Source organism: Miscanthus floridulus, chromosome 5 (assembly GCF_019320115.1).
Source record: "Miscanthus floridulus cultivar M001 chromosome 5, ASM1932011v1, whole genome shotgun sequence".
Classification (NCBI taxonomy): Eukaryota; Viridiplantae; Streptophyta; class Magnoliopsida; order Poales; family Poaceae; genus Miscanthus; species Miscanthus floridulus.
The window spans coordinates 97,538,880-97,559,966 of NC_089584.1; the positions used below are offsets into that span (position 1 = coordinate 97,538,880).

A 21,087-nucleotide genomic window follows, 5' to 3' on the forward strand; every position below is an offset into this window, starting at 1 on the left:
GACTCGTCTGGCCTTTTGTCCCTGAGACAGACTTTCGGTCCTTAGGTTCTTTACAATTGATTTGTCAGAGCGTGATAGAGAGTTTGGCGTAGAAATTTTTGCGGAAAACGACTAAAAATGGTGCGTGGGACTTAGGGGGAGTCCCCCCTACTAGCCCCTGAGGGAGGCTCGGTTCTACAGAGGCAGAGCCATGTCTTGTTCGAGCCTCACAGTGGGCACCTCTGTAGAGGCGGAGCCGAGTCTCCCTAATGAAGTCATCGTATCGCTGAGGCCTTTGATGGGCCCGGGGGGTTTCTCGAAAAATCAGGACAACTAAAGAATGCTTCTTAATTGAATTTTGAGAAACAATGTATACAATGCTTGGAAATTTAAGGGTAAAAGCGACGTAGCTATTCTATGTTCCAAGCGTTGGTGAGGATTTCGCCCTTCTCGTTGGCTAGCTTGTAAGTCCTGGGCTTCAGCACTTGGGCGATGATGTATGGCCCTTCCCATGGCGGGGTCAGCTTGTGGCGGCCCTTGTTGCTCTACCTCAGCCTCAGCACTAGGTCACCCACCTTTAGGTCTTGGCTTCGAATGCACCGGGCTTGATAGCGTCGTAGGGCTTGCTGGTACTTGGCCGAATGTAGAAGCGCAATGTCTCGGGCTTCCTCCAGTTGGTTGAGGGTGTCTTCATGGGTGGTGCGGTTGCTTTGCTCGTTGTAGGCCTGTAGCCTTGGGGAACCATATTCCAAGTCAGTGGGGAGGACGGCCTTGGCTCCATAGACTAGGAAGAATGGTGTGAACCCCATGGCTCGGCTTGGAGTGTTCCTCAGGCTCCAGATGACCGACGGGAGTTCGGCAAGCCATTTCTTGCCAAACTTCTTCAACTGGTTGTATATTCTTGGCTTGAGGCCTTGTAGGATCATGCCGTTGGCACGTTCTACTTAGCCATTTGTCCTAGGGTGTCCTACGGCCGACCAAGCCACACGGATGTGGTGGTCGTCGTAGAACGTTAGGAATTTTTGGCCAGTGAATTGTGTCCCATTATCGGTGATGATGGTGTTCGGAACCCTGAACCTGTGGATGATATCAGTGAAGAACAGCACCGCTTGCTCGGACTTGATTCGATTGATCGGACGAGCCTTGATCCACTTGGAGAACTTATCGATTGCTACCAGCAGATGGGTGTAGCCCCCCCACACGGCGAACGGCCATGTGATAGGGATGGTTTGGAGGGCTTGAGCCGGGAGATGCGTCTGCCGTGTGTAGTACTGGCATCCCTCGTAAGACTGTACGAGCTTGGTGGCATCAGCAACCGCTGTTGGCCAGTAGAACCCTTGGCGGAAGGCATTTCCGACGAGCGTCCGAGGTGCCGCATGGTGCCCACAGGCTCCCGTGTGCAAGTCCCAAAGTAGGGCTCGACCTGCCTTGGTGGTGATGCATCGTTGGAGGACGCCAGATGGGCTTCGCCTGTACAATTCGCCGTCGCTAAGAACGTAAGTCTTGGCTCACCGAGCCAGCCATCAGGCTTCGGTCCTGTCAGCGGGAAGCTCCCCTCGGACGAGGCAATCAAGGAACGGGACTCGCCAGTCCATGCCCTGGTTGGCCTTGGGAGGCTCCGTGTTGACTCCCATGACCTCGGGCTCGGCCAAAGGAGTCTCAGCGACAGAGGGGGACTCGAGCCCTGTGGGGGCCTCGACCACTAGGCCCTCTTCAGCCACTGAGGCGTAGTCGATGGAAGGTTTGTGGAGGTCCCTAGCGAAGATGTTTGGGGGACTAGGGCCCATGCCGACGCCATCTTTGCTAGTTCGTCCGCGGCCTCATTGAATTTACGCGCGATGTGGTTGAGTTTGAGACCATTGAACTTGTCTTCAAGGCCACGTACCAGCTTGCAGTATGCCTCCATCTTGGGGTCATGGCAGTTTGACTCCTTCATCACCTGATCGATAACGAGCTGCGAATCGCCCCGTATGTCGAGATGCCATACTCCAAGTTTGGTGGCAATCTGCAAGCCATTAACGAGGGCTTCGTACTCGGCTATGTTGTTGGAGGCGGCGAAGTGGAGCCGAATCATGTAGCACATGTGTACTCCAAGGGGTGAGATGAAGAGCAGACTCACACCCACCCCGGTCTTTATCAGGGACCCGTCGAAGTACATGGTCCAGTATTCCGCCTTGACTTGGGCAGGTGGCAATTGGGTGTCGGTCCACTCTGCCACGAAATCGGCCAAGACCTGGGATTTGATTGCTTTCCGAGGCGCAAAGGACAGAGCCTCCCCCATGAGTTCGATGGCCCACATGGCTATCCTACCCAAGGCCTCCTAGTTATGGATTATCTCCCCCAGGGGGAAAGACGACACCACAGTTACCGGGTGGGATTCGAAGTAGTGACGCAGCTTGCGTTGAGCTAAGACTACGGCGTAGATCAGTTTCTGGATGTGGGGGTAGCGTGTTTTGGTCTCAGAGAGTACTTCACTTATGAAGTAAATAGGTCGTTGGATGGGTAGAGCATGCCCTTCTTCCTGCCTCTCGACCACTACGGCCACGCTGACCACTTGGGTCGTTGTGGCGACGTAGAGTAAGAGAACCTCGCCATTGGTCAGCGGTATCAGGACGGGAGGATTGGTGAGCAATGCCTTGAGTTTGGCAAGGGCTTCTTCGGCCTCGGGGGTCTAAGAAAAGCTTTTTGATTTCCTCAAGAGGCAGTACAGAGGTAAGCCTTTTTTGCCAAGGCGCGAGATGAAGCAGCTCAGGGCCGCAAGGCATCCCATAACCCTCTGTACTCCCTTGAGGTCTTGGATCGGCCCCATGTTGGTTATGGCCGAGACCTTCTTCGGGTTGGCTTCGATGCCATGTTCCGAGACTATAAATCCTAAAAGCATGCCTCAGGGGACCCCAAAGACACACTTTTTGAGGTTAAGCTTGATGCCCTTTTCCCGGAGGCATCTGAAGGCTATTTTCAAGTCGCTGACGAGATCACTGACCTTCCTAGACTTGACCACGATGTCATCCACGTAGGCCTCGACGGTCTTCCCGATGTGCTCGCCAAAGACATGGGTCATGCACCGCTAGTATGTGGCCCCTGCGTTTCTGAGGCCGAACGACATAGTCACATAGTAGTACATGCCAAATGGTGTGATGAAAGAGGTCACGAGCTGGTCGGACTCTTTCATCTTGATCTGATGGTAACCGGAATATGCATCAAGGAAGGATAGAGTTTCACATCCCACAGTGGAGTCGATGATTTGGTCGATTTGGGGTAATGGGAAAGGGACTTTTGGACATGCTTTGTTTAGACCGGTGTAGTCTACACACATTCTCCACTTCCCATTTTTCTTCTTAACTAATACAGGATTAGCTAACCACTCCGGATGGGACACTTCTTTGATGAATCTAGCCGCCAAAAGCTTCTGTATCTCCTCGCCAATGGCTCTATGCTTTTCCTCGTCGAATCGGCGTAGGCGCTGCTTCATCGGCCTAGAGCCAGCCCGGATGTCCAAGGCGTGCTCGGTGACCTCCCTCGGTATGCCCGGCATGTCCGAGGGACTCCACGTGAACATATCGGCATTCGTGCGAAGAAAGTCGACGAGCACGGCTTCCTATTTGATGTCGAGGGTGGCACTGGTCCTCAGTGCCCGGTCGTCGGGGCAGGTGGGGTCAACCGGGATGAGTTTGACGGCCTCTGTGGGCTCGAAAGTCCTGGCGTGATGCTTGGAGTCGGGCACCTCGCTACCGAGTTGGTCGAGGTTGACGATGAGGGTCTCGGCCTCTATGATAGCCTCGGCGTATTCGATGCACTCGACATCGCAGTCGTATGCATCCTCGTACGTGGACTTAATAGTGATGACACCGTTGGGGCCCGGCATCTTCAGCTTGAGGTATGTGTAGTTGACGACCGCCATGAACTTGGCGTAGCACGGCCACCCCAGGATGGCGTGGTAGGTTCCCTTGAACCCAACCACCTTGAAGGTGAGGACCTCCTTGCGGTAGTTGGAGGGAGTACCAAAGCAGATGGGCAGGTCGATGCGCCCGAGGGGTCGCGTGCGTTTCCCCAGCACGATGCCATGGAAAGGCGCGGCGCCACCCCGGAGCTACGACTGGTCGAGCTCCAGGAGCTCCAGGGTGTTGGCGTAGAGGATGTTGAGGCCGCTGCCTCCATCCATCAATACCTTAGTGAGCCAGGTGTTGCCGATAATGGGGTCGATGATAAGTGGGTACTGCCTGGGGTTCGGGACATAATCGGGATGGTCGTCCCGGTCAAAGGTGATCGCCTCCCGAGACCAGTTGAGGTACCAGGGAGTGGCCACCTTTACCGAGAAGACCTCCCAGTGCTCCCTCTTTCGATGGCGTGCTGTGAGGCACACTGAAGGCCCGCCAAAGATCATGAAGGCGTTGTGCACTTTGCGGAATCTATCGTCCTTGTCGTCGTCCTTGTCGCCGGCGCTCCTCCTCTTGGCATCGTCGTCGGGGAGCCCGAGCTTGGCGTAGTAATGCCGGAGCATGGTGCATTCTTCGAGGGCATGCTTCACCGGGCCCTGGTGGTAAGGGCAGGGTTTCTTAAGCATATCATCGAAGAGCCCGAGGCCTCTGGGGCCTCGGGGATTCTTGCGCTCTGTGGCCGCGACTAGGCTGGCCTCGAGGACTTCCTGCTTCCCCTGGCGACCCTTCTTCTTTTTCTTGGGGAGGTGGGGAGCCGAGGCCCTGGGGGCCTCGTCCCTCCGCTTCCCCTTGGCGTCGTTGTCGGGGAAGATGGCCCTAATGGCCTCCTCGCCCGAGGCGAAGTTGGTGGCGATGTCGAGGAGTGCGGCCACCGAGGTTGGCACGTTCCGGCCCAATTCTTGGACCAGGTCTTGGCAGGTGGTGCCGGAGAGGAAAGCCTGGATGATTTTTGAGTCGCCAATGCTTGGCAACTCAGTGCATTTCTTGGAGAAGCACAGAATGAAGTCTTGGAGAGACTTGTTCGGGCCCTGGCGACAACTTTTGAGGTCCTAGGAGTTCCCAGGGTGCACGTATGTGCCCTGAAAGTTCTCGACGAAGACCCTTACCAAGTCGCGCCAGTCGTGGATCTATAAGGGAGGGAGATGTTAAAGCCAGGCTCGCGCCAAGTCTGATAGGAACAACGGGAGGTTGCGGATGATGAGCAAGTCATCATTTGCGCCACCTAGCTGACAAGCTAGGTGGTAATTAGCCAGCCAAAGTTCAGGGTTGTGCTCGCCGCTGTACTTCGTGAGGTTGGTCGGTTGTCGAAATCGGGCCGGAAAATGAGCAGCGCGGATGGCTCTGCTAAAGACTCAGGGACTAGGCGGCTCAGAGGAAGGACTATAGTCATCCCCGCTATCGTAGCGGCCACCTCAATGCGGATGGTAGCCCCGGGTGGGCCCCTCATTGTCGTGGCGCCGTCGCCTGCTGACCACCTCGTGGTCGCCCTACGCCTCGCGCCAGTTGTCGAGGCGGTCGTGCAGCAAGGGGACCCTGTTGACTATCGGTGCATGAGCGGGCTCAGGACGAACCGAGGCCTCCCTATCCTGCCGAGGCAGTGCCGTAGGAAGGTCCGAGGCGCCTCCGCGCTGTCGGGAGGCGGAACTCTCGACCTACTGCACCGCGGCAATCTCAAGGAGATCCCAGAGCTCGCCGCGGACCCGTCGCCCCTCCATGGTAGAGGGCTTGGGCATCGTTCGGACTAGCATCGGCGTAGCCATGATGTTCTGGCTAGCGCGATTGAAGATTGGGGGTTGCTCACCCCCTTCATCGTCGTTGATGCGGTGGTGGATGTCGCGGGCCCTCCGCCGGGCTCCTCCGCCATCACCGCGACCTTGCTACTCCTGCTTGAGAGTGTCTCAGAGCTACTGCAGAAGGAGTCAGTCTTGTTCGACCTTGGCCTAAAGCTCACAGAGCTGCTCTAGGTCCGGGCGTCGAAGTTGTCCGGGGGCAAGGTTCTTGTTCCGCGCTACTGGTGGGACAACGCGTGAAGGTGTGGCATCGCCTGCTCCCTAGCGAAGCGGGGAACGGTTGCCTACCCCCTCGTCCTCATCGCCCGTGCTTGGCATCCCGAGTTCGATGTGGAAGCACTCACGAGTGGGATCGTAAGTGCCTTCGTCGTCAGAGTCGGAGTAGCCGAAGCAGTAGTCGCTCGTGGCCAGGAAGCGGCGCATGGCTTTAGGTTGCGAAGTTCGGAGAAGTCCGCTCTGGCCCACGTCTCGTCCTCCTCCGAGGAGTTAGCGTGGGTGTGAGTCACAGTCATGGTGCCGAAGTCGAGGGTGAAGCGTTGGTGGCGTCCTGAGGGCTCTACGTGAGCAGAAGCGTAGGCGGAAGCATAGGTGGCGGTGGCATTTCTCAACCCAAAGGGGTACGGGGATGGTGCCATCGCCGGGCTTTGCTCCGCCGAAGTCGACTCCTCAGGAGGTGGCGGGGCAGAGCTTGATGACGGGGCATCGCCGCACGCCACCGGCGTCTTTCCCTTGTCCAGGCTCAGGCTAGATAGGTCCCCAACCAGGGACCTTGTGCCAACAGCTGGGCGTGGGATACCGGTGGAGCGCGGCACGTTGCCCTGAGCTTGCGCAGTGTCGGGGTGGTCCCGCCCATGCCGTGTCTGGCGAGCGTGATGAGAGCGGCGGCCTAGGCGCCGCCTGCGCCTAGGCTGCTGGGGCGTGATGTTGTCGACGGTCAGTGGGACTCTAGGTGAGAGGAGTACCATATCATACTCATGTCCTAGAGACATGAACTCTAGGCTCCCGAACCAGATTATCGTGCCGAGACGCAGTGGTCGCACGAGGTCTGCCATCCGGAAGTTGTCGGGATGACGAAGATGACACGTAGTAGACCCCCTACCTGGCGTGCCAACTGTCGGTGTTTCAGGCCGGCGGTTCCTCAACCAACTTAGTAAAAATGTACTGCATGTCCCTAATCCCGGATGGTGATGCAAAGAGACATAAGGTTTACACTGGTTCGGGCAATGGGTGCCCTACGTCTAGTCTGAGAGATCGATCTTGTATTCCTTGCACCAAAATGCTCGTAGTAGGGGGTTATAAGTAGGGCGAGAGAGGGAGCTAGTCCCAGGTCTCTACGTGGAGCGGCGTGGATTGCTTGAGATGTTGATCTCAGGCAGCGGGGAAGCGTGCGCGTTACAGAGTGTCGAGCGTGTGTTCATCTACCTCATGAACCCATCTATGCCTGGGTGTGCGCGAGCGTGAGAGTGAGTCTGTCCTCCTGTACGTGTTCGTCTATTTCGTGAGCTCAGGTCCTCCTAGAAACGGCCCCGATCCCTCCCTTTTATAGTTGAAGGGGGGACAGGGGTGATACATGTGTTAGCTACGCGGCGTCATGCGAACAGAGGCGGCATGTCCGAGCCCTGTAGCCTATTACTGTGGTGGCATGGTCGATGGAGCGGTCCTGCCCTTGAAGTGCTGGAGCAACACGCCGGTCACATCCGATCCTGTGCAACATGGGAGCTCCAGCGATAGCTTGACGCAGGGCCTGGCGAGCGACGTGCTGGTTGCTATGTGTTGACCGCGTGAGGAGCCGAGGCTCAGTTGGTGTCGAGGCTGAGCCGTCGTGGGGGGGGCTCGGTGGGCGCGAATCCTGAGGTTGCCGAGACCCTGAAGTAGACTGCCGAGGCATGGAGGGAGCAGTTGGTCCTGTACACTGATTCCGAGGCTATAGTAACCCGAACTTGACTCCGCATGCCGTGTTGTTCCTGGAGTAGGGGTTAGGTAGCATAGTGGAGTACGAGCGCCGGTCGTGGGCACAGTACCGAGCACAGCGGCCGGTAACCCCTGCCCTGTCCTGTCCTGGACGGTATGGTGCTGATGCGACTCCCCGTCTTGTCGGCTGCTCTGCTGTGTCGAGCCGTCATCCGTCTGACGTCGCGGGAGTGGTTGGTCGCATTAATTAGACGCGACGCTCTGTTGGGGAGATCGGTCGGGGCAGAGGCGATGGGGTTATTGCCAAGACGGAGAATCGGCATCTCATCCGAGGCTTTACGCGCGGGGCCTCGGGTGAGGCGGAGAATTGGTTTCCCGTCCGAGGCCTTGAGCGAGGCGGAAAATTAGTAGACCGTCCAAGGCCTCGCGTGCGAGGCCTCGAGCAATGCGGAGATTTGGTAGGCCGTCCGAGGCTGGGGGTTAGCCAATTCTTTGTCTCTTGGCCTTGGTTTTGATGGGGTCTAAGCGATTTTTTCAGTTTTTGCTTAGGGGACCCCGTCTTATGGTACTCGACACATGCATTACTAGATTATAAATGATTATCTCTATATAAATAAATTATTAATACTAGTAGTTGAAGGTCTGGTCCATCGGGGGGGGGGGGGGGGATGGCCCCTGATAGCCCCCCTTCCCTCCTCCACTGATGAGGGATGAAAATGGTCGCTTGGGTCCGCAAGAAAAGTGGTCACTTCGACTTCTTGATATCAATATGACTAGCAAAGATCCTTGAGATTAGGAGACTTCGGTTGAATACCTGGTTGAATAACATGTGTTTGAAACTCTGAGACAAAAGAGAAGCATGGTGCCATATGCCTTCCTGTGTCTTCATTCCTATGAATTCATGAGCCACACAAAAAACAGCAATTGCAAGATGACGGGAGTCCACCAAATGGAAATGGAAACTTGGTAGAAGAAATATATCTAAGTAAATTTTTGAAACATATTTACAAAGTACATCAAATATTAGTTTTTTTAATCTTCAAAATAGTGGATTACATTTAAGGTTTCACTCACTAGAAGAATCCACATCTGGTAGTCAAGAACACAAGCATACTAGTAAAATACATCAGAAAATATTATGTTATCATAAAAAAACATGTACCACATCACACCAACCGAAATAATAAGTTATGTTCCACGTTTCTTGGGTCCTACTCAAACCATTTAATTTTCGAAGAAGATCACATAACAAGTAGGGCAAATCTAGGGCACTGAGTAGGTGGGCTCAAGCCCCCCTGCACCTGGATTGAATATGATCGAATTTCACAAATTTATTTTTTGCCAACCCAGCTATGCTGGGATGAAACAGATCTAAAAGTTTCCGGCGTTCTCCGTAGATATAAAATTTGTCTTATTTTGAGTTTGGATGCAAAAGTTTTTTTTTTAGGAAAACAGGAGAGGTGCGCCCCCTACCTTGTTTTTATTGAACAAGGAAACAATCCTTACAATGTTAATCAAGAGACAAATGTAGGCAGTCCGAATCAAGGTTTTATATGGACTCAAGATGCAAACCGATTCGTGATACAGGATGGCGATGCGTGGAGGGATCAACACAAACTAGAAAAGAACATGATCTAAACCATAAATAAGATCTTAGCCTAGGATATACTCAACACGACGGACTCTGAAACTGAATTATGCACAGGCAATTAGGAAACATTAAGTGGTATTGTGCTTAGGACCTCGGCTGCCTTTGCATGTGTTCTAGCATGCTATGTCACACAGTGTTAGGTATTGGGGTTTTAGAGGATGATCACCCGCACTAGTAGAGAACAGACCTTTGATCCTTGACCAAAATGGGCTCTAGTCCCGGAATTTTTTGCGCCCAGGACTAGAGATATCTTTAGTCCCGGTTGGTGGCTCCAACCGGGACTAAAGGTCCCTGCCCAACGGCTACTGTGCCAGACAGAGGTGGTAGGGACCTTTAGTCCCGGTTGGAGCCACCAACCGGGACTAAAGGTATACTTTTACTCCCGGTTGGTGGCTCCAACCGGGAGTAAAGGTCTACTCCCAGGCCGTGGCTGCGCCCGGGGTTGGAAAGTTACCTTTAGTCCCAGTTGGAGCCACCAACCGGGACTAAAGGTCTCCCCTTTATATCCCGGCCGTCTCCTTCCTCCCCGAGCCCGAGCTCAGCATATTTTGAAGCTCACTGCAGTAGTGTTCTTGCTTCCTCCCTCCCTCCATTGTTCCTCCATCCATTCTTCGATTCCTCCGTCGATTTCTTCGATTTCTCCATTGATTCTTCAGTTGTAAAGGTTACCAATCTCATACTCTCATTTTCACCATTGTCTTATCTCATTTTGTTCACTATATATATATATGGTTCTTTATTGTGGTTTTTTTCATTTGTAAGCAATTTGAGCTCAAAATCACTTCAAGCTTGCATATTTACATGAAAGAAGGTTAAAGTAGCTAGTTGAACTTGCGGACCATGTTCATCTCGGCGACCATGTTCTCTACCGAGCGGTAACGGACATCAAGGAGGAGCTTTGATTCTACGAGGGAGAGCGGCAACGGTCGTGGAAGACCGTGTTCCCGTCCTCGTAGAATCGGAGCTCTTCCTTGACCAAGTACGGTGCCGTCCGGTGGAGAAATGCTCGCCGAGATGATCACGTAAGCAAGTTCAACTAGTACGGATGGTTATTTATTCACATGTCCCGATATTGTCGCAGTAGTCTGTCAATCACCGTACTTTTTATTTTAACTTTCTATGAAATGAAAAACTTAGAAAATAGTTAGAAAATTATAGAAAATCCGTACTAGTTGAACTAGCGGACCGTGTTCATGTCGGCGAGCATGTTCTCTGCCGAACGGTAACGAACATCAAGGAGGAGCTTTGATTCTACGAGGGAGAGCGACAACGGTCGTGGAAGACCGTGTTCCCTTCCTTGTAGAATCGGAGCTCTTCCTTGACCAAGTACGGTGCCGTCCGGTGGAGAAATGCTCGCCGAGATGATCACGTAAGCAAGTTCAACTAGTATGGATGGTTATTTATTCACACGTCCCGATATCGTCGCAGTAGTCTGTTATGTGTGTACACTCCCATTCTTCTGTTAATTTGCGGAAATATCCACTACTACAAAACAAGGATATTGTATCACTTTCTTGTAACATATTCATCAATGTGTTCTAGTGAAATTTCACAGTAACACAAAATAGTGTGTTACAGACTTCGGTTGTAACACAAAATACTTTTTTATAAAAATGTGTTACTGGCAATAATTATAGTAACACAAAATTAATGTTACAAGCAAAATATTACAAAAGTGTACTATGTTGTAACACATAAATGGAACATATAAAATGTGTTACAAATATATATTGTAGTAACATAAAATAATATTACAGTCCAAGTGTTACAAAGAAACATATACATGTGGACCTTCCTATTCATAGGCGACACGAACATCGCACCTAGCTGTCGTCAAGGCTGTTAGGCAATCACGACGTGGTCATCACATGAGAACCAAGTAGCAATGAGTAAGGGGGTGTTTGGCAGGGCTCCTCCTGAGGGGCTTCTTCGGAGGAGTCGGAGCCATTTTGGAGGAGCTTCTATGACCACCAGAGGACATTTTCATTAATATAGTGACAATAGTTCTCCTGTCAATAATTGATGACAAGACAAAACTCGTCACAACATATTGAATAGAATACTGCCACGTGTATGGTGACATGGCAGAGGATGTGCTAGGTAGGGGGCGTGCGCAGGTGGACCTCAAATCAACCGCGCGTTCTCGTCATCAATCTCGTGGAGATCCTTGTCGGTCCACGACGACGATTCATCGCTGGCCAACTCGGCGCCTTCAATCTCATGGTCCGCGGCGCATGCTATCCTCTGGGTCCGAGGACTTGGTCGAGACTAGCACCAGAAAGCAGGACGACGACATCATCGCCGGTGCCATCAACGTGTATCAGATCCGATCTAAAGCCAAGAAGCAAAATCAGAGCACAAGTCGGTCTCCAGTCTGCAATGTTGCCTCCGTCTCCGATACAGCACCACAGGAATTTCCAAATCGAGGTTTTCACGTTCAAAGCATTATTCCCTTATTACGAGCAAAGGCCACGTCTACAGTGGCATGCAATGCAAGCTAACTCCGTACAAGCTAATCAATTGTTGAGGCTTGCATGCGCGTATACAAGCAAGATGCACGGCGGCAATCAATTGTTGAGGCTTGCATGCGCGTATACAAGCAAGATGCACGGCGGCAACCTGGAACACGACCAAGAACAACTCAGCAACTGCTCGGCTTGATCGAGAATCTACCTGTAGGCAGTTTCGACTACTCGGCCACGGTGATCGACTACGCTCTTTCGCCTACGACTCCACGTACCCGTCCGAGCCGTCAAGCGAGCCGCTAAGCGAGCTACCCGAGTCGCCGACCACTAATATAAGGACGACATTGCCCAGACTACTTACTCCGACCACCTGCCGCGTCACAACGATGATCGCCGCGAAGAACGACGCCGTCACAACCGCGACCGCCGCCAATTTATATATTCGCTTATGAATACAAATAAGATATTTTGAACTCAATTCACATTTAGTATATAGTCAATTCGACTAAAGTGTTTATTTTAAAATTCAACCTAGATAAAATATATTTATCAATATTTTTTTGGAAATATAAAAGGTTTCTATAAAATGATTATTTTACCATGGGATTGAATTGTTGAAATAAATGAAAATATACAGTTAAGATGACCTTGTTTTTTATTTTCTATCTGCAAAAATCACTAATGCCCGCCTAATCCTCCCGCTCTCAATTTGGGTGGAAACAAAATGAGTTTGTTAACCTCTCCATCTCCGTCATTTTCTACCCACGCCGCCTCTCAGTCTGTCTCCCTAGATCCAGACGTTCTCCTCCACATCGATCTCCTGCCCTGCTGCACTGCGACGTCAACATCACGAAGGCACCTGGATTGTGAATTACCTCAACTCCAGATCTGACACTCGCAGGTCATCAGCTCTCTGATCTGAGTTTGTTGAAATCTAGGTTCGCAGCAGCGTTCGGCGCCGTCGTTCCTCCCTATTGCCGCTGCCTTCTAGGGAGAGGTGAACGTGCGCATAGTGTCTACCTCGTCACAGGTCACAGCTTCTCAGGTGATTTCCTCACTTCTCCTTCTACGCTTCTCTTCCGATCTGTGTGGAATCGAATTGCTTTCGATGCTTAGATTTCATTTGGCCATCTCAGCCTTGAAGTGTTGTGGATTTATCATTTTTTCTGAAATTGTTTCCTGTGATATTTTGGAATGCACCTGATGAATTTGCAATGCTCTGATTGCGTAGTTCTAGGAACCTGACAAATGTACAGATGAACATCTGAATGTGTACATTATAATTGTGTATCTTAGATGAAAAAAATCTGACATGGTTTACCATTGGTCTGGCCTCTGACGTGAACCTGATGGTCTGACTTCGGATCATCCGATCAGGATCGCCAATCGTTGTTCCCTGAATTAGGATCACCTTTGTTGTTCCCTACTTCCCTGAACTAGGACCATCAGAGGCCAGGCAAACTCTGAACTATTAGTTGGCAACCAATGTTAAACTACAGAGGCCACTTTGAGTGACTTTGGTTCCCAACCAATACATATTATAAACGAATACGAATGTCCATATTATAAATGAATTAGAATACGAATATGGATACCCATATTATAAAGAAATATGAATATCCATATTATAAAATATGAAATACTAAGGAATTAATCATGTCCTTTAAGAATACTATGTTGTTTAATCAAAGGTTTATAGTATTAAACAATAGGATAAGTAAAATCAATCTTATAGTCTAGAAAATCAATTAACCAATGCTCAAATTGAATTGGAAACAAACACTAACAATTGTTGCTAGGGTGAACACGATATTGATTCATTTATTTTATTTGTTCGAAGTTGCTGGAATGAAAAATCTTTTTTCACATTCCAGTAACATACAAAGTGGCGCCAAATCAGCTTTTCTCTTCCAGCTTTTCTAATTTTTCTCACCCACACCCCACATGCCTCTACAGCCTTTGGGCGCCAAATCAGCCCCACCGCCCACTGGGCATGTCAATGAAAACCCAAAATCCTCCCGCGTCCATCCTTGATCTCTCCCCAAAATCCTCTTCCCTCCCACTTCTCTCATTCCCACGATCCACATTGCCTCTCCTCCGGTCCTTCTCTCCCTCCGTCAGGACTCAAATCTCCTCTCCGCCAGGAGCCTGCACACCAATCACACTACGCTCGACGAGATCGTGTTCCTGCAGGTGACGCTGAGCTCCTTCCACCCCTCCACCCCTCCTTTTCTGCATGCGACTTTGAGTTCCTGCGACCTGCGGATCCTGCCATCCCGTCGAATGTCGGTTTTCTACCGGCAGATCAATCTACAAGCATCTCCAATTTGCAGAGCTAATTTTGTGGAATTTTCGTTCTTCCTTTTTGGGTGCGATTTGGGGCGAATCTATTGAGGGGTTTTCATCGTAGGATATGTGACAAGATATCTTTGTCATCAATCGATTTGATCCCCTCACAGAAACCTTCAATTTGGGAGTTTGGCCAAGGTTTTCCCTTTTCTAGGGTTCCCAGAAACTGGAGATGAATTCTCAATCTTTAATTCTTTATTAGTGTTAGTGGTTAGAGTAGAACACCCATGAGATATGAGATAGTGGTGCCATGGTTTGGATTTCTTTTCCATCGGTCTTGATTTGGTTTGTTTGATGAGGTTTGAAGCAGCTCTACTTCAGTTGCATACTGTGCCATTTCTGAAAACGTCTTCTCCAGAAGATGAAATAGTTTGCCTGCTCTTCCTTTCATTGCTCGCCATGCTATTTCCATCTGATCTTAGTTCCCTACAGATGTGCTTCATCCTAGCAGCGGCCACTCCAACATTCCAAGGAGCAGGACATGGACAGCTCATCTCAGTTGTATAGTGCTGCTGCTTATAGCTGTCTAGGTGATTTATTTACATTTTTTTCCTCATGGAAACACTTTTGTGTGGAGGGGGATTTAGAATTCAGCAGAGGAGAAAGAGGATTAAAAACATTGTAATTTCAGGTCACCGGAGAAGCTGAGCTGCTGCACTTCGACAATTAGGTAAGCTGGTAGCAGTGCATCGGTAGCTTTTCTGCTCATGGAGTTGCAGCTTTCATTTGCTCCCACAGGCAAGGGCAAAGTGCTAGCATTTTGTCATTCATGTTATAGAATACTCCGAGCAGCAGTTTAGTATGCTTTTGTGAAATGTCCTATCATGATGCAGTGGATCCATCTTTTAATAATTTCTGCTTTCATACTTTTAGTAATTATTTATTCAATACTTGCTAGCTTCTTAGGTTAGCTTTTTGTGCATGGTTGAAATGGGACAAAACAAAGGGCAGACTTTTCACATTTTATTTATGACCTCTGTTTCAGTTCTACTCAGTCTGTGTATACGACTTAGTGCTTGATTGTTTCACTAGTGTCATGGTATGTCAGCCCGTTTATTTAATTCAAGCTAACTGGACACTACAATATATAAAGTTAATTTTCAATCAAGCAAAACAATAACAGTGATTTTTCCCTCCTAAATGTTAGGAAAAATAAATTATCATACATGTTAATTTTATATCTTATATATGTGTCATGCTCTAGACCATCCTATCTGAACCATAGCACTTTACTTGTGCTCAAGCTCCAAGTTCAAATAACATTACAATTATGCACTTTAGTCAAATTGTTACTATTCGGTTATACTTGGTTCTTATTTGTGAATTATCCTATGCTTTATTCTTATTTTTCTATTGGTGCTATATTTTATTTAGATTGTGCTACCATGGCGGCGGATAATTGGACCATAAATCTGGAATGCGATGGGAAAGCTGAAGGACATAAACATGTGCAAAGGGAAATGGATAGAGATGAGATATGCTTTTTCGACTTGATTGATCTGATCGAGGGTTCTGGGTACACATCAGTCGACTATCTATACTACAAGAGAAAAGATAGCTTGGTTGTAATACAACAAGATTCTGATGTGATGGAAATGCTCAACGAGTGTGAGAGCGAAAAGACGGTTAATTTGTTTGTGACGAGGCAGAGACTGGCCACTTTAGCGCCTACCAAGTCCAACAAAGAACCATCCAAATCTAAACCAAAAAAAAATAAAGGTATTAGAATGAACATATAATTTACTTTTCTATGTATATTTGATTATTCAAGGACAACTATTCCAAGTCATGTTAGTTATCTGTGATTTATGTTCATCCAATATTAACATATCCAACCCCACTGTGTTATGTGACTTAATAAATAGAATCTTGATAGTCTAATACAAATATCTAGTTGTTTAATAAAAAGATTACATATTGTTTATTATATTTACTATAAACACATGTTCATGTCCCCAACATTTGTTTAGTAGGAAGAGGAGGTACAAAGAAAAAGAAAGGATTAAATGTAATGCATACTGAAGCACTATATGCTAACGAGGTTGAGCAGCATGATGATGAGAACCAGAACACATCAGGTACAAATGTAGTTAGATCAATCTCATTCATATGGACTGCATCTTAACCAATTACTATCACTATCATTCTATTTTTAATAGGTGATGGCGATGAAGTACCTGGTAAACGAAAGGGGACCGTTTTAACACATGTTTGGGATCTACTTGGAGGAGATCGGATAGTAGTAAGATGTAATATGCTTGGACAACCCATTGGAAAGAAGGTGGCCTTTTAGGGCAATTTTTGGGCACCATAGCAAGAAATGGTGGTTACTGTCCTGTTGGTGCCAAAGATTGGAGAGAAGTTAAGAAAAACAATGCAAAAACCATAATTCAATTCATCCAGGTTAGCTAAATATTACAAGACATAATGTTTTTATAAGATTAAGTATATATATGCTTGTTATCATGTCATGAAGTCAAATTCATTCATTAGTGACTTTCTTATTTTAGACAAAGTTCTTATATCCTCATTCATGTGAGAAATGGATATTGAAATCAATTGGAAGAGATTGGAGAAAATACAAGGCAACATTAAAAAAGTCACTATTTAATCCAAAAAAGAAAAAGTCTGTTTTGAACAAGCGTTGTCCAGATGATATCGATGAAGATCAATGGAAGGCCCTAGTAAAATATTGGAAGTCCAGCGAAGGACAAGTAAGGCACCATTATTGAAACTATTTGGCTTTTTTTACTATCACTATCTATACCATTATTGATTTTTATATGTATAATGGTTCATTATCTATTAATTTACTTTTCTTGTAGACCCTAAGTGAGAAGAACAAAATAAGTTGTCAAATGAAGAAGACAACACATACAGCCGGTACAAAGAGTTATGCTCGTTGGTCTGAGGACATGGTGAGTCATCTTCTGTTTTAAAAAAATTATACATGATTCTTCTTACTTTTCCTTTGCTGCTATTTTTTCAGAGGCAAACTGATCCTGAAAAAAAACAGCCACATAGAGCAAAGGTTTACCTCGCAACTCACAGGAAAAGGGGAAAAGGGATAAATGAACCAGTGGTATGCTACATGCACATGAGAATTTTTGCAAATATAAAATTATTTCTATTTTCTAATGTGCGGATTTCTTGCTTGTAGGTTGAACTGGAAAATCTCCTAGACACACAACCAGAGTTAGCACAAAATAGTGAGGGAGGAGTTGCATGGGAAGGTGATGCATTACATCGGGTGTTGGGAGAAGAGAAAGCTGGACAAGTGCACGGCATGGGATTGCTTCCAGTTCCTAAACAAGTTTATGGTCGAAGAACACACCATTTTAAGGACATTAATATAGTTTCACTAGATGGCTCATCATCTGATGTAGAGACTCACATGTTGGAGGAAATAAGGCAACTCAAAGAGCATTCTAGAATGCAAGACAAAGTTATTGAAGAACTAAAAAACAATCAAAGGAACCATGAGAACCAAGAAGCAACAATGGTAACAATTTACATTTTAATTTGTAACTTCGTATTGAAATGTGTTACTCAAACTTTATTTCTTTTCTAGAGAAATTGCGCTAGGAGTGATCATAACAATTCTCAGAATCAAGCGGTGCTTTCTAAAAGAAAGGTATTTGCTCTATTTTCCATGTTTTCACCTAATTTAGTCTTTTGGCTTTAATATTGTTTCAAATTTTTAGAGAGTTCACTGTGTTGCACCCAAGCAGAATGATGGATTCCTTGAACACAGGGATGAATTGGTAAAGTCACTTTCTTGTGAATTTAATTCTATTTTATTCACAAAGGATTTTTTATATTAACTCATGCTACTGTCTTTTTTCTCTTTACTAGAATAAAGAAACATGTGAGTCTGAATATAGTGATGATGACAGTCTACTTTTATCCACCACAAGTAAAACAACAAAGAAACAAAAGGTATCTATGAACCACACTTTGCTGTATTTATAGAGGAATTTTTGTCTTAATATTTCATACTTCATTTTATATGTGTAAGGGTCATCATGGAGGGCCTGGAGAGACTACGACCATTGCACACCAGGAGGTGGCTCATGACAAGGTTACATACAACAAGCGTCAAGCACCTAAACAACTTCCTATAATGAAGGTAGATGAACATAATACACTTGTTCTAATTGCATGATCTTGATGTACAACTAAGGGTTGTTGGTCACTAAGAGATTATGTCAAATTAATGTAGGTTGGGTCCATGGTGCTACTAATGACTTCAAAATATCCTAATAAGGCTAATGTGGCCTATGCAACTCTCTTGAGCACTGATCCAGAAGCCATTGTTGGTGGAGTTAAGACAGGAAGTCAATTCTACAAAGTGCGTATCGATCATGCTATAGCAAAAGATGAGCCATTAGTGAGGCCTAGGCCTGGGTGCAACAATATTGGTGATGCTCAAGCCAAAGGAGTCTCAATTGCTTGGCCTTTGATGTTTGTATGTTCAAACTAGCTTTCTTAACTTACATCATTGTACATATATGGCCTAATTTGTAATCTTACAACTTACATTTTCTTTGCAGGTTCAAATGATTAATGGTTGAATTCCTACATCGATGTGTACAAAGAATAATGGAAGAAGAAGCAATGGACTTTATGAATCCTAGCTAGTTCTTGAATTTTTCTGTCTAGTATGGACTGTGTGTTTGCTCTCTACACCCATATCGTTATGTACAAATACTATGATTTAATCTAAACAAGCACTATGTTTGAAATCATCCTACTATATGTGGATCTTGTTATGATTATTGAAATTTGTGGTTTATGTGATTTTGCAATGTGTCATGTTGTGTGATTCTATAATAATCCGTGTGCCACATATATAGGCGAAACAAATATTTATTTCCTAATCTGAATATGTTACAATAGATATAAACAAGTGTTACAAACCATGTGTTCCTTTGTTCCATACTATGCTCTACCATAATGTAGAAGTGTTACTAGAACTAAAAAAAGTGTTACAGCAGACAATCACTATAACACTAGGCAAATGTTCCCATAGATAAATAAATGTGCTACAAACTATGTATTCCACCATAATTGAAGTGTTACTAGAGAAAAAAAAGTGTTACAGCAAAAATCATTGTAACACTAGACAAATGTTCCTATAGACAAGTAGATGCGTTACAATAAACCAGTCTATAGTAACATGGCCAATTGGAACACAAAAAAAAATGTGTTACTAAGAGAGCTAGTAACACTTTTTCCAACCTACAGTAACACAAGTTGGTGTTACTGTATCCCTGTGCTGTTGTAGTGATCATGTGAATTACTTACCTGCCGCAGTAAAAGACGAGAACACAATGACCATTAAAAATATCATTGTTTAGAGATCTAGATAATTTTATAGTTTCTTAATTTTATTTGTTTATAAAAGGAGAAATTTATAGTGTATTAAAAAATGAGTATAGAGAGTAGATGGCAACTGCTTCCAGGTCCTCGGCCTCTCATGGGTTTCCAAAGCGACTTAGGCCGGGCCTTCCTCTCATTCCATGCGGCAAATGTCGTGATGAGACGAAGATTGTGATGGAGTACCGAGTGAAGAAGGAGGGTCCCAACAAGGATCGTATCTTCTACAAGTGTCCGGATCGCAATGTGAGTTATTTTATCGTATTTAATGATTATGGTTAGTTTATACCTATTTTCATGATGGTTGTGATTAAAGTTCTAATTTTTTGTTTTAATTTCAGTGGGATGGCAGTGGACGATGTTCAAGCTTCTACTGGGAGGAAGAGTATGTTGAACTCGTGCAAAAATATCTTGCACAATAGGCAGATACGGCGGCTAATGAGGCAGTGATCCAGCCGAAGAAGCCCAAAGATGTTGCACAATCGGGGGATCTGTCTGTTTTAGTTGAGATTGGTCGCGAAATCCTTGTGCTCCTGAAATGTATTTTAGCTTTAGTTCTTTTAGTGGTAGTTGGGATTGTCTACATTGTAGCGATGCTTTCATAAATTTGTATCTTTTGTGATGGCACGCATGTTGTATAAATAATTAATTATGATCTAGGTTTTAATATGATATTTATGTCATGTAATGCAGATGAGCCATCATTGGATATATAATGCTGATCGCCGCTCCCAAGAGTTCATTGACGGCGTGCATTCTTTGTTACATGCGGCCGAGGCAAACAAACGCGACGGTTTCATGTGCTGTCCATGTGCCATATGTAAGAATACGGTGGAATATCCTTGCTCAAGGACTCTTCATTCACACTTGTTCAAGTCGGGTTTCATGCCAAACTATATTTGTTGGACAAAGCACGGAGAAACCGGTGTTGTAATGGAAGAAGGTGAAGAAGAACAATGGAACGACAATGATATTATTCCTGATGGTGCGTGCTTCAATGATACTGCAATGGGAGAAGCTGAAGAAGAGGTAGCCGCAGAAGATGAGCCGGCTGATGATCTTTCTCAAGTCATTCATGACGCACAAAGAGAATGTGAAAGTGAAAAGGAGAAGATCAAGTTCGAGCGGATGCTAGAAGATCACAAGAAATTGTTGTACCCAACTTGTGATGCAGGGCAGAAAAAGTTGGGAACCACACTAGAATTGCTGCAATGGAAGGCAAATAATGGTGTATCTGACAAGGGATTTGGAGAGTTACTAAAAATCCAAAAGAAGATGCTTCCGAAGTACAATGAATTGCCCACCACTACCTACGAAGCAAAACAAGTTGTCTATCCTATGGGGCTAGAAATAGAGAAGATACATGCATGTCCTAATGATTGCATCCTGTACCATGGCAAAGAGTACGAGAAATTGGATGCATGCCCGGTATGCCATGCGTCGCGGTATAAGATCAGGCGAGATGACCCTGGTGATGTTGAGGGCGAACGTCCGCGTAAGAAAATCCCTGCCAAGGTTATGTGGTATGCTCCTATAATACCACGCTTGAAACATCTGTTCAGAAACAAAGAACATGCAAAATTGTTATGATGGCACAAAGAAGACCGTAAGGTAGACAATATGTT

At 46.6% G+C, this 21,087-nt stretch overlaps 1 protein-coding gene and 1 pseudogene across 1 annotated transcript; both read left to right on the plus strand.

The window, feature by feature from the left end:
* The first annotated feature begins 15,468 nt into the window (after positions 1–15,468).
* Positions 15,469–17,073, plus strand: LOC136454978 (uncharacterized; annotated as a pseudogene).
* A 489-nt stretch (positions 17,074–17,562) lies between these two features.
* On the plus strand, positions 17,563–18,696 carry LOC136454979 (uncharacterized). The gene is made up of 7 exons (XM_066455198.1): positions 17,563–17,585; positions 17,669–17,717; positions 17,788–17,847; positions 17,939–18,022; positions 18,102–18,212; positions 18,306–18,551; positions 18,637–18,696. Exons 1-7 carry the CDS (start codon positions 17,563–17,565, stop codon positions 18,655–18,657), a joined length of 594 nt encoding a protein of 197 aa, XP_066311295.1. The 3' UTR covers positions 18,658–18,696.
* Positions 18,697–21,087: the final 2,391 nt, after the last annotated feature.